The sequence below is a fragment of the Pristis pectinata genome, chromosome 1, assembly GCF_009764475.1.
Source record: "Pristis pectinata isolate sPriPec2 chromosome 1, sPriPec2.1.pri, whole genome shotgun sequence".
Classification (NCBI taxonomy): Eukaryota; Metazoa; Chordata; class Chondrichthyes; order Rhinopristiformes; family Pristidae; genus Pristis; species Pristis pectinata.
Window position 1 is genome coordinate 119,439,147 of NC_067405.1, and position 12,747 is coordinate 119,451,893.

Below are 12,747 nucleotides of genomic sequence, written 5' to 3' on the forward strand. Positions count from 1 at the left end.
TAAATTATAGTCTGTTGTCCAATAAGATAGTTGAAAGAAGTTATTTATCATTTTATTCATACCTTCAAAGCTTCAACGTATTTGGCCATGATATTCTTTATAATCTGTTCATCTAACAATGGACCGAGTCCCTCTATGTTCACTTTTGGTGAAAGATCAGGATGGTTCATAATATTATCACTGCAAACAAAGTGAGATACTTTAGGCACTTAATTTTCACAATTAACCTGGTATAATTACAGAATCTGTTCAGTTTCTTCTCATTATCTGACCTGAATATTTCCACAATTCTGAGTTTTTATTTTAGGTTTCCAGCATCTGTAGTATTTTGATTTTGTAAACTAACAGTTTCAGTTTTGTTATAATTATAATAAATAATCTGAACCACAGCAGGCTGTATTTCCAGCCAAAAGGAGGATGATTCCAGCTATTCCAGCAAGATTACTGACAACAATATTGTAAGTGACTAAGATTATATTAAGGATAAAATACATAGGTAACCATCCTTCACTGACCTCATTTTCTTGGTAAAATTAGTCAGTTTTATTGGGGAAAACATGGTGTGAATTATTTCAGGAATTCCATTGCTTTGAATTATTTCACTTTGCTGTGTGATTGATCATTTGCTGAGAGCATAGTCAAATGCCTCAACACACTTCCAACTCATTGGCTGACACAGTGTTGTCAACAGAGCTCTGTACTTGAAGCCAGAATATTATTGGATTATGTTGCCCTCTGTAGCTTTGAGCACAAAAGTTCAAGGCTGGTACTTCAGTACAGCACTGTCAAAGATACTATCTATTGGATGAGCCATTAAACTAATGCCCCATATGCTCACTCTAGTAGTGGTAAATTATCCCACCACAATATTAAGGACATCTCAGGAATTATGCAGTGTCCTCAACCATGGATGCTACCTGGCCTGCTGAGTTCCTGCAGCATCATCGTACCAACAGGGATAGGGTCCCCCTTTCCCCCACATTTCATCCTACCTGCCAAACGTATCCAACACATCATTCTCCACCACCTCCAATGGGACACCACCACCAAGCACAATTTCCCCTCCCCACACCATTCTGCCTTTCGCAGGGACTGCTCTCTCCGCGACTGCCCAGTTCACTCCTCCCTCCCACCCATCCTGCTCCCCCCAGGAATTTTCCACTGCCCCGACACCACCTCCATCCAGGGACCAGAACAGTCCTTTCAGGTGAGACAGAGATTCACCTGCACCTCCCTTAATATCATCCACTGCATTCGGTGCTTCAAGTGTGGCCTCCTCTACATTGGTGAGACTAGATAGCTCTCCCCCTCCCATACTATCACAGATATGTCAGTCCTCAGCCTCCTCCACTGCCAGGAGAATTCCAAGCGCCAACTGGAGGAAGAGCACCTCATTTTCAGTCTTGGAACCTTGCAGCCTAACGACATGAACATTGAATTCTCCCACTTTAAGTAATCCCCACAACACCAGCCCCCCCCCCACACACACCCACCCCAACCCAACCTCTTCTTCTTCCCTTTCCTAGCCTCTCTTTTTTCTACCCCTTTTTTTGTCCTTACCTTTGACCCATCCTCTGGTGTATCTGCTCTCCCCTCCTACCCTGCACCTGCCTACCACTATCTCCTACCTGCATCTACCCATCACCACCTGCCCACCCAGCCTCCCCTCTTTTGTCCACCTATCACTGCTCTGCTTTTCCCTCCTATATATTGGGCTTCCCCTTTTCCTATCTTCAGTCCTGAAGAAGGGTCTTGACCTGAAACATTGACCACCTGCTTTTCTCTATGGATGCTGCCTGGCCTGCTGAGTTCCTCCAGCATCAGTGTTTTTCATCTCGACCAATACATATTGCTCAGAAAATGTTAAGTTATTATTTGTTGGAGCTTGTGTGTGCAAGTTGGTTGTTGGGTTCCCCACAACAATAATACCTCAAAATAGTTTGTTTGTCGTGAAACATAATGATAAATGACCTGTGGCCCTGAAAGGTGCTTTATAAAATGCAAGCCTCTTCTTTCTTCTTTTCTTTCACTGTCATTACACTGTGGGATTTCTGGAGTTAGCAACTGCATTATTAAATACTGAAATCCAGAAGTTGCTCCAATTCCCTGCTCTTTCACAAGGTGTACCGATGGGCAGCCTTCTACCAGCACAATCCCTAGCAATCAGTGGAATGACAAATATTCATTGATGTTTGAACTACTCTCACTGTAAAGCTCCTGAAAATGTCACTTGCTATGAGATATTAGTGTTTTTATTTTTAATGGTATACTAAGCCATAATTACTACTTCTGCAAATGTTTTAACGTCAAGTATATTTTGAAGATTGTAATTCCCTTAGAAACATTTAAAATTATGATGGATTTAAGAAAATGCATTTTTATTTCACCTTCTGCATTAACCTTATCTTCAAAACTTTATATAGCATTCTACATAGTATTTAAAAAGTTAACTTAAAATTGTGCATTTTCCTTTCTGATGGTATATGACAGTCATTCAATGTGTCTAGTTTGAAGGAAGATATGGATTCTTTTGAATTAGAAACATTAGGAAAGGAGAAAGCAATGTCGCACAGATTACTAGGGCTTGGAATGTGCAGTAATAATAACTATTAATCTACCTTTATTCCCCCACAATACTCAGGGCAATAGGTGGTATCTTTGGGATTTGGCATATGTGTAGCTTAACATATAATTCCTTAAGATCCTCTGAGTGATCCAATGAGTCTGTGTGGGTTGCACTGTTTGCAGCCATCACATGAAAGTCATTGGAATGATAGGAATTTAAGCTTATTACAAACTATTAATCAAAGTGAGATTTTAGGGTGAGATTTTAATGGCACACTGAGCCATAACTACTGCTTTACTAATTATCAAGTCCAATAAACTAACAATGTATGTGCATTGCAATTTCCTTGCATGAATATTTAAAAATACATGGGTTGTCATAATAAAAACCTTCACACTTTAAGTGTTTTATTTATGATATTTCAGTTTACAATTTAATCATATGTATGTGGCAATATTTATTTGGCAACTTCTATTGTGTTTTAAAAGTAACATATGACTGTGATCGTCAGATCTTGGTGTGGATTTTCCTTCCCGATCAATGGGCTCTTTTTCAAGGTCAGGAGTGAGCGATGTCCCTTCCCTATTGATTGGAAGTTCCTCATAACAATCTCTCAACAACATCAAGCAAACTGAATGAGAAAGTAATGTACCTTTTGTAGGTGTGAATAATCCAGTTGAGTAGCGAATAAAGATCACTTGATTCAAGCTGTTTCTGTTGGATGCATTCCAAGTGAGAAGCTACAGTTTGGTGATAGCATTTCAAATACACGTTAAAAATATTGTAACTTTCTGGATAACATTTTTGTATAAAGCTCTTGACAGTTTTCAGGTCCTCAACAATAATTTGTTGAAGGTCTGATAAGTGCTGTGCCATCCAGTGAGCCTTCTGCTCCTTTGTAAATAAGGGCACATTAGCTATCCTGTCTTTTACACTTTTGGTTACTGTTTCTCTCCACAATTCTTGCCACTTTCGGGGTCTTCTGAAACTCTCAACATCAGAATGATTCATTTGTTCTTGCCACTCTTTGTCTGCTGCTTCTTCTAATTCAATAACTTTCACTGCCAAACACAAATAGTTACTATTTTCTTTGACAACAGTGAGGGAATTGGCAATTATGGACATCATTTGTTCAGCAAGTGCATCACAGAGCAGGTTGAGATCTCGAACTTTTACCATATATTGTTGGTGGTACTCTTCATCTTTTGCAGGCTTTCTCTCATTCAGCAACTCTTTTTCCATTTTATTTATATTTTCATTTGCCTCCACTAACAAATTTCTTATTATTAACTGGTGTATTTCCATTACTGCAAAATAATTAAATAGAATGAGTTACAGTAAGTGGTTTGAAAGCATTATACTCTATACATTATTAAAATAACTATTTTTATCATTCCATTGGATTTCAGAATATTTTGACATAAAATGATACAAGTTTAAAAGCAAAAGAATTTCTAGTCTCTTACGTTTTCAAATATTCATGTGAAAGGACTACAATACATAAAATTATTATTTTAGTGACAGATGGATTGCTCTGCAATAATTATAGCTTGGCCCAACTGGAGAAGCTTCCAGACTTTATAAAGACTTTCAGGGTACTGTCTGCTGGGGATAGTCTGTGACAAGCTTAAATTCTTGTCAGTTCAAGTGACTTCTTATGATTCATATAAACATATGAATTAGAAGGAAGAATAGGCCATTTGTCCCTCAAGCCCAATCTGCCTTTTAGTAAGATCATGGCTGAGATTCCCCCACAAGAAGAAACAGCCTCTCCACATCCGGCCCATCAACAATCCTCAGGATCTTGTTGTTTCAATCCAGTCCCCTCTCATTCTTATAAACTTCTGTGGCTGCAAGCATAACTTTCTATCTTTTCTTCAAAAGACAACCAGGTATTAGTTCTCTGAACTGCATTAACATCCTTCCTTAAATAACGAGACTAATATTTTGCACAGTGCCTACCTCCTTACTTCTCTATTCAATTTCCCAGAAATAAATAATGCCATTCTGTGAGCTTTCCTAATTACTTGATGTACAGGCTTACTAGGTTTTTTGCAAATCATATACCTTGACATCCAGATCCCTATGCATCTCAAAGCCAAGTCATTTATATAAATAATAAAACATTGAAACTACAACACTGATCTCTCTAGCAGACCATACTTGTCAACCAAAAAAAGACCCATTTATGCCAATTCCCTTGTTTCTTGTTAGCCAGTCAATCTTCTATCCACACCAATATTTTGCTTCTTACACTTTGTGCTTGAATACTCTGCAATAATCTTTGATGTGGCAATTTATAAAATGACTTACGGAAACCCAAGTATGTTTTCTCTTCATCCGTAGCACAAAACTCCAATAAATTGTTCACTGGGTTGACTCTGCCAGATTAACTTGATTTTTTTTTAAAGAAGGGCCTTGCTATAATAACTTTAATGATAGCTTGTAAAATTTTCCTTGTGTCAAATGGCCTGCAGTTTTGAAGTTTTTGTCTCTCTCCCCTTTCTACATAAAGGAGATACATTTTCTATTTTCCAACCTGATGGAACCTTCCAAACAACCTCCCAGATTTAAGGAAAATCCCAATGGATCAACTATTGCACAAGCCATTTCTTTTAGGACCAATCAGGACCCAGAGACAGCCAGCCTAGAGCTCCAACAATTTGTTCAGTACAACTGCCCTAATGACTGTAGTTTTCCTGAATTCTTCTCTTCCTTCCAATTCTTGCTCAGTTGGAGAGGTCTGCAGTGCAGTATGTAGACATATGCTGAATCTACTTTGAAACTTCCATGGTAAAAAGCAATATCAGTTTCGCAGAGTAATGATGGTGAGCACCAATAGTTTTGTTGTCAATACTGCTACATAATTTGGGCCAATAATTATACTGAATTATAAACTCTTTCATAAATAGAAACCTCCAAATGCAAATGGGTTGAAATGAACATACAACTGAATCGTTTCAAAGCCAGGATAAGTCCATCCTTTATGGATGAATTTAGGAAATTCTCCAAAGTCATGGTGTGTAAATGTGTCATGAGAGATTAATCCCACACATTAACAAGATTCAGGTACAATCCTTAGTGAATTAGAGTCATAAAATAATACAGCATGGAAACAGGCCGTTCAGTCTAACTCATCCACGCTGACCATGGTGCCCACCAAGCTAGTCCTATTTGCCCGCATTTGGTCCATATCATTCTAAATCCCTCCTATCTATGTACTTATCCAAATGTCTTTTAGATGTCTTTATTGTACCTGCCTCAACCACATTCTCTGGCAGCTCATTCCATATATGTACCACCCTTTGCACGAAAAGTTGCCCCTCAAGTCCCTTTTAAATCTTTCACCTCTCACTAATTCGTCAACTGCAAGCAAAATTGTAGCTGGGGTGTAAAACCAAATGACGAGTCCATGGGCCTTGGGAAGGGGAACAAGTTTCATGATATTCCTACACTTGACCACCTGCACTTATTGATGGAATAATTTTGTACATAATAATAATTTATGTGCAACACTGGGCTACTAACATTATTTGCAAATAATTCCTACATTGAAGCCAATAGAAAATTGAAATAGGCAGTCAAAGTATATGAATACCAGCGAGAGGAATTTATTCCCAAAATATCTGTCACTTTTCCTTAAAGTGCTTATTTTTGGAACCAACCTGCAGTTTGAGGTACTGTAAAGAAAAGCCACAGGATTGATCCATGGAGTTGGAAATTGGTTGGTGTCTGCTAAAGGGGTCAGGGAGGATGGTGTGGGGAGAGCACCTGATCCCAATGGCTCCAGAGCAAAATTTCTTTCAATCACTTCAAATATTATGGCTAACACAAGAGTTCAGTTTATCGATGAAATGAATGACAATAAGAATGCCTAATTTGAGAGATTAGACACCTGTAGTGCAGCTCTGTTTCTTTGCAAGGAACATATGACACTTCAGTGTTTTTGACCCCTAATTAATGTCTACGTTTTTTACCTGACAACGGGGACTTTGTGTTCTCAACCATCTTATCGTCTTCCACGCGTGCTTCTTCTTCTCTGATCCCCATTTCTGAGTTATTTGCTGTGTTTTCGTTCAACACAGCCTTTGTTTTATCCTTGTCTGAACTTTTTGGAGGTGAGAAACTTAATTTTCTTTTACTTAATCGGTAAATGTTTCGCAACAATCCAGACTGTTCTTTTGGATTTTCATCAGACACCTTAACTTCTGCATTGCTGGTTTCTTCTGATGCTTTTTTACTGGTTTTGAAGGAGCTCTGTCTCACTTTATTTGTTCCATCTTCAATATTTGAGGTATTAGAAGCAGCCTGGCCTCGATCCGGTGAATCCTTGGTGCTGGGTAAATTATCACTTAACACTATTTCCGTATTTGACATTCTGTCTTGCTTTTCTGAAGTATTTCTAAATAGGAGCAAAAATTCAGTGCCTTTTCTCTATTTAGGAAAATAAAATGAAAATGTTATGAAAATGTATTTAATAGTTTATTTAAAGTAATATTTAAGTCATTCAGTCAAAAGTATTAAATGCTGTTACTTTATGCTTGAAGAAAAGCTTCAATTCAAAAGAAAAAAAGTTTTTTTAAAAAATGGAAGGTGATTATTTTGAAATGGATTTGAAAATCCTATCTGTCATTCTGGTTCAGTTGTAAAGCAAGCTCAATCAATACCATTACTTTGGCAAGAGCTACAAGCCAGCAAGCAAACTGTACATTCATCTATAGTTACCTTATTTTAAATTAATATTGCGTGGTTAACACTCAATTTATTTCTCCAAATCAAGTGCAAATATTTTAAATGGGTAGAGCTAAAAAAGACTCCAAACCAACTTCGGTACACAGGCAAAACCAACTAAATTTACAGGTTCAAACAAAGTAGTAGTACCAATAAGAACAGGAGTGCAAGAGGAGGTCATATAATATTAAAGATAGCCTAATTTAGAATCCTAACTCCTTACTGAAGGCCACATTTACTGGACTAAGATAGGATTCAGAAAAAGCAAACTGCACACCACTACTTGTAGGTAAATTTACATCAGAGAACAGTGTTCAAGAAAAAGTTAGTAGGGCTCCAGGATATTGTTCCCCATTATGGAAATGGGGGAATCCTGTAGAGCCCCATGGACATTGAGGAACAGGATAAGGCAAAAAAAAAAATGGAGAGTTTATAGAAAGGCTGTAACAAGAACCAAGAGTTCAACATTGCAGAAGGTAGAGCAGTATATAAAGTGTGGGGAGAGATTAACAATGAAATTAGAAAAGCATGACAGATTAATGAAAAAAATACTGGCAGTTAAAATCCAGCAAAACCCTAAATTCATTAATTTTTACACAAAGGGAAATTGGCAGCCTATTAGAACCTTAAAAGCTAACCAGAGTATGGAGGTGAAGACACAGGAATGGTTCTAAATGAATGATTTGTCTTGGTCTTTACAAAGGAGGTGCATGATGCAGACATTAAGGAGGAAGAACGTGAAATAACGGAAAAGATACACAGAGACTAATTAAGAAATCTAGCATCTTTAAGAGTAGACAAATTACCAGGCTTTGGGAGAATCAAAGCAAGAAATTAGAGGCTATGATCATCAGTGTTCATTCCTCTTTGGTGCTGGAAACTGAAAGCTTTCTGGTGTGGTACAGTTGTTTACAAAAGGAGAGTGAAAAGGCTAGTCAACATAAAATTTGTGGGGGTAAAACTATTGGAAAGAATTTCAAGGTACAGTGTCAATTAGCATTTGGAAAGGAAATTCATAAGAACATAGTGTGACTTTGTTGGGGAAATGGAATATCTTATTAACCCCAGCACTGATTCCTGTGGCATCCCACTTGCTAATCTATAGAAGATTCATTTATTCAGACCCTCTGTTTTTCATGAGGTAGCTTATCCTCTATGTCAATATATTACCATGACATGCCATCGTTTTCTACTAAATAGATGGCTATTACACATTATTGAATGCCTTTTGGAAATCCACATACACTATATAATTGAACCTCGCTTTACAGCCATTTGGGTAATGGGAATTCCTCCTTTGAAGAATTCAGAAATCACAACCCAGAAGTTTGAGATACGGAATGAACTTCACTCTCACAGAATTTATGTGAGAAAAGAATAAATCAACACAAAATTAATTTTTTCTCAACTCGCAATTTCTGGGCACATGCACAGATGACATGGCTTTACATTATGGAAAATCGTGAAACGGCCTGTTTTCTGCCAACTCAATCCCCTGTAACACGGGGATCACCTGTATCCTTATCCATCCAGTCAGTTATATCATAAAGAAATCTTCAAAATAATTGTCAAACATGAACAACAATGACTGTTTGATTGTCTTATGATTTTCAAATTCTCCTGCCACGACTTAACAATGTTTCTAGCATTTACCCAAAGATATCAGGCTCATTGGCTTATAATTTCTGCTTTCAATCCAATGAAAATCACAACCAATGAACCACCGCCTCTAATGATCCTTGGACTTACCAGCCTTCAATCCCTAGTAACAGTTTTTGGTTCCTCCCTTTCTTTGGCCTTTGAATTTTTACTATTATTGTGATGCTTTCAGTTTCATGTTTGTTCAAAGTCCCTGACATTTCCTCACTTCCCCAAAGGGACAAAATTTAATTTAGTTACTCTCTTTTTGGAGACTTGCAGAAACTTATTATTTTAAAAATTTACTAGTTTCTTACTTGTTTATAGATGTGCATATGGGCATTTGGAGAAGTATAGGCTGATTAGGGACAGTCAGCATGGCTTTGTGAGGGGCAGGTTGTGCCTCACAAGCCTGATTGAATTCTTTGAGGATGTGACAAAGCACATTGATGAAGGTAGAGTAGTGGATATTGTGTACATGGATTTTAGTAAGACGTTTGATAAAATTCCTCGTGGAAGCCTTATTCAGAAAGTCAGGAGGCATGCGATCCAGGGAAACTTGGCTGTGTGGATCCAGAATTGGCTTGCCCGTGGAAGACAGAAGGTGGTGGTAGATGGAACGTATTCTGCCTGTTGGTTGGTGACCAGTAGTGTTCTGCAGGGATCTGTTCTGGGATCCCTGCTCTTTGTGATTTTTATAAGTGACTTGGATGAGGATGTGGAAGGGTGGGTTAGTAAGTTTGCTGATGATACAAAGGTTGTTGGTGTTGTGGATAGTGTAGAAGGTTGCTGTAGACAACAACAGGATATTGATAGAATGCAGACCTGGGCTGAGAAGTGGCAGATGGAGTTCAACCCGGATAAGTGCGAAGTGATACACTTCGGGAGATCGAATTTGAAGGCAGAATGCAAGGTTAATGGCAGGACTCTTTGCGGTGTGGAGGAGCAGAGGGATCTTGGGGTCCACGTCCGTAGATCCCTCAAGGTTGCCGTGTAAGTTGATAGGGCTGTTAAGAAGGCGTATGGAGCGTTGGCCTTCATTAGTTGGGGTATTGAGTTCAAGAGCTGCGAGGTGATGTTATAGAATTCTGGTTAGACCACACTTGGAGTATTGTGTTCAATTCTGGTTGCCTCATTATAGGAAGGATGTGGAAGCTTTAGAGAGGGTGCAGAGGAGATTTACCAGGATGTTGCCTGGATTGGAGAACATGTCTTATGAGGGTAGGCTGAGTGAGCTATGGCTTTTCTCTTTGGAGAGGAGGATGAAAGGTGACTTGATAGAGGTGTACAAGATGATAAGAGGCACAGATCAAGTGGACAGTCAGAGACCTTTTTCCCAGGGCGACAATGGCTAACATGAGGGGACATAATTTTAAGGTGATTGGAGGAAGATATAAAGGGGATGTCAGGGGTAAGTTTTTCTTTTACAGAGAGTGGTGGGTGCATGGAACACAGCGCCTGCAGAAGTTGTGGGGGCAGACACATTAGGGACATTTAAGAGACTCTTAGATAGACACATGAATGATAGAGAAATAGGGGGCTACGTGGGAGGGAAGGGTTAGATAGAGCAGGATAAAATGTCCGCACAACATTGTGGGCTGAAGGGCCTGTACAGTGCTGTAATGTTCTATATACACGGCAACCCTGCTTAGTTTGAAGGCTCATAATATATGATTAAGATAGGTAATTGATGGGCATTAATCAAACAGCAATGTTATTGTGATATCTTGGACCTTGTCTTCCTGACCAATTAATGAAAAGAGAGAAGCACAACAAACAAAGGAAGAGAAAAGTGGGTGAATTAGAGGCAAATGAAAAAGAAATAACGAGAGAGAACAAGACAAAAGGAGAGAGAGAAAAAAAATCATCTGTAAATACAAGTGATAAGCAGAACAGGAGGCATAGTAAGGACAACGCTGGTGGCAGAAAATACAAAACAAATCTAACCTTTCTTTTAAAAAAAGCAAAAGATATTTGGGAATTGCTGTATTGGTCCAAGAGAAAATGAAGAGTGAATGGTATGTAAAATATGTATAAACAGTTTGATCCATGAAATATGGAAGCTGCAGACAAGTGTTGTTCAGGATTAGAAACACAAACAGGCGTTGGCGATAGTACCCTGAACCGTTTTCCATTATCAACAGCCGCATGAGAAAATTCCAAGGTCATACTCGTTTGCCGATCATCTCTGAAGCCCCGTGATTCAATGATAATAGAACTTGATGACGCAAAGCTCTATCGATTAGATTACAACAGGCCCAGATATGAGAAAAGGACAACGTTGGTGGCAGAGAATACAAATCTAACCTTTCTTTTAAAAAAAACAGTAAATAGAACAGTTTTAAAAGCAAATAAAGAAACACACTCAGATTAATATCTGGGCCCGAGGATACACGAGACCCAATCAAGTAAATACACGTCGAAGTTGTAATGCTGCACATTTTTTTTAAACTTTCAACAAAGATATCAAAGAAAGAGAAAAAAAAATACAAAACTACTTCTGGGGAAACCTTTTGGTTTGGACAGTCATGAAATTGTCACCTACTTACTATGTTAGCCTGAATCGACCACGGCAGGTGAATTTGGAAAACTTCAAGCCACGAAGTGGCAATGATCTTGGCCTACACTGGTTCTTGGGAATGAGAAACCACCTCAAAGGCCCAAGTGGCCAGGGCCAATTCCACAGCGCAGGTGTCAATCACAGTCCGTTCCCGGAGCCCAGCTATTAATCAGATTTTGCTTTGGATCCCAGTTGTCAACCAGCGTCCGATCCGGGAGTCCCGGTGTCTGTCCGAGTCCATGAGTTAGACTTGCGATTACACAGATCTTTTGTTTTCCACGCGCAATTTCCAAAGGACTTTATTAGGCGAGGAAGTAGTAAATTTTTTACTTTCACTTTTACCTGCCGTAACGAGACCATCCTGAGATAAAAAATAACCCCGCCCACCACCGACGTTACGAAGAATGCCCTCGAATCCCGCCTGGAACTCGATGTGGGTGCACGGGTATGTATACGCATGAAGTAGACAGGGACTTGGTTTAATTGTGAGTGCAAAAGTTTTAAGTGATGATGCTGATTGATACAACAATAGTGTTTAAGTCTGGAAGAGTTTGCCGAACCACCCAGGTAAGATCGGGTTATTATATTTCATTATGTTTAAGTGCAAGAATAATGAAATCACTTTATGTTTTCACTTTTATACGCTTCCATTCAATATATTGTCCCCAAGTGCCAGTACAAATCAAGAGAATTTTCGTTCAGTGTGTGCTTGCTTTGAAAACCTTTCCCATATTTTCTCTTGATATGAAGCCCATCAAACAAGTGTTCGTTGATTGATGTCATGCACGTGAATTGGTGCGACAAGCAGAGAGGAGATGAGGAGAAACTTTTGCACAGCAAACTGTTACATTTCTGAATCTACTGCTTGCTTTACTGGTTGAGGCAAATTCGGTCTCAACTTTCGAAAGAGTTTGGGTATATACCTAAATAGGAATGAAAATACGGGTCTGGCAGGGGCCAAGGACGCACAGGAGGCCAAAACCGAGGTTATGGGGCAATCAGATGAATGACTGCAGGAGATTGCAGAGGGTGAGGCCGTGGAGGGATTTGAAAACAAGAATATGCATTTTAAAAGCATAGTGGTGTTGAATGAAAGGGACTTGGTAAGAGTGAGGGGCACAGGAGTCAGAGAGCCCATTGAGTCAGTGCAAACCATCACCACCCATTTACACTAATCCTACATTAATCCTATGTTTTTATTCTCACCATATCCTCATCAACTCTGCTGTAATTCTACTACTCGCCTACACAC

At 39.0% G+C, this 12,747-nt stretch overlaps 1 protein-coding gene across 3 annotated transcripts in view; it reads right to left on the reverse strand.

The window, feature by feature from the left end:
* LOC127576236 (exocyst complex component 3-like) overlaps positions 1-11,845 on the reverse strand; it is a 37,476-nt gene extending 25,631 nt beyond the window's left edge. The window contains exons 1-4 of one of the 3 annotated variants that reach the window (XM_052026688.1): positions 11,485-11,845; positions 6,544-6,968; positions 3,219-3,873; positions 63-180 (exon numbers count right to left, since the gene is read on the reverse strand). In XM_052026688.1, coding sequence (XP_051882648.1) covers positions 63-180; positions 3,219-3,873; positions 6,544-6,943 — 1,173 coding nt within the window. In that variant the 5' untranslated portion in view covers positions 6,944-6,968; positions 11,485-11,845. Of the gene's footprint in view, positions 1-62; positions 181-3,218; positions 3,874-6,543; positions 7,001-11,484 lie in introns of all 3 variants that reach the window. The other 2 variants (XM_052026697.1, XM_052026678.1) reach the window with 2 other exon arrangements.
* Positions 11,846-12,747: the final 902 nt, after the last annotated feature.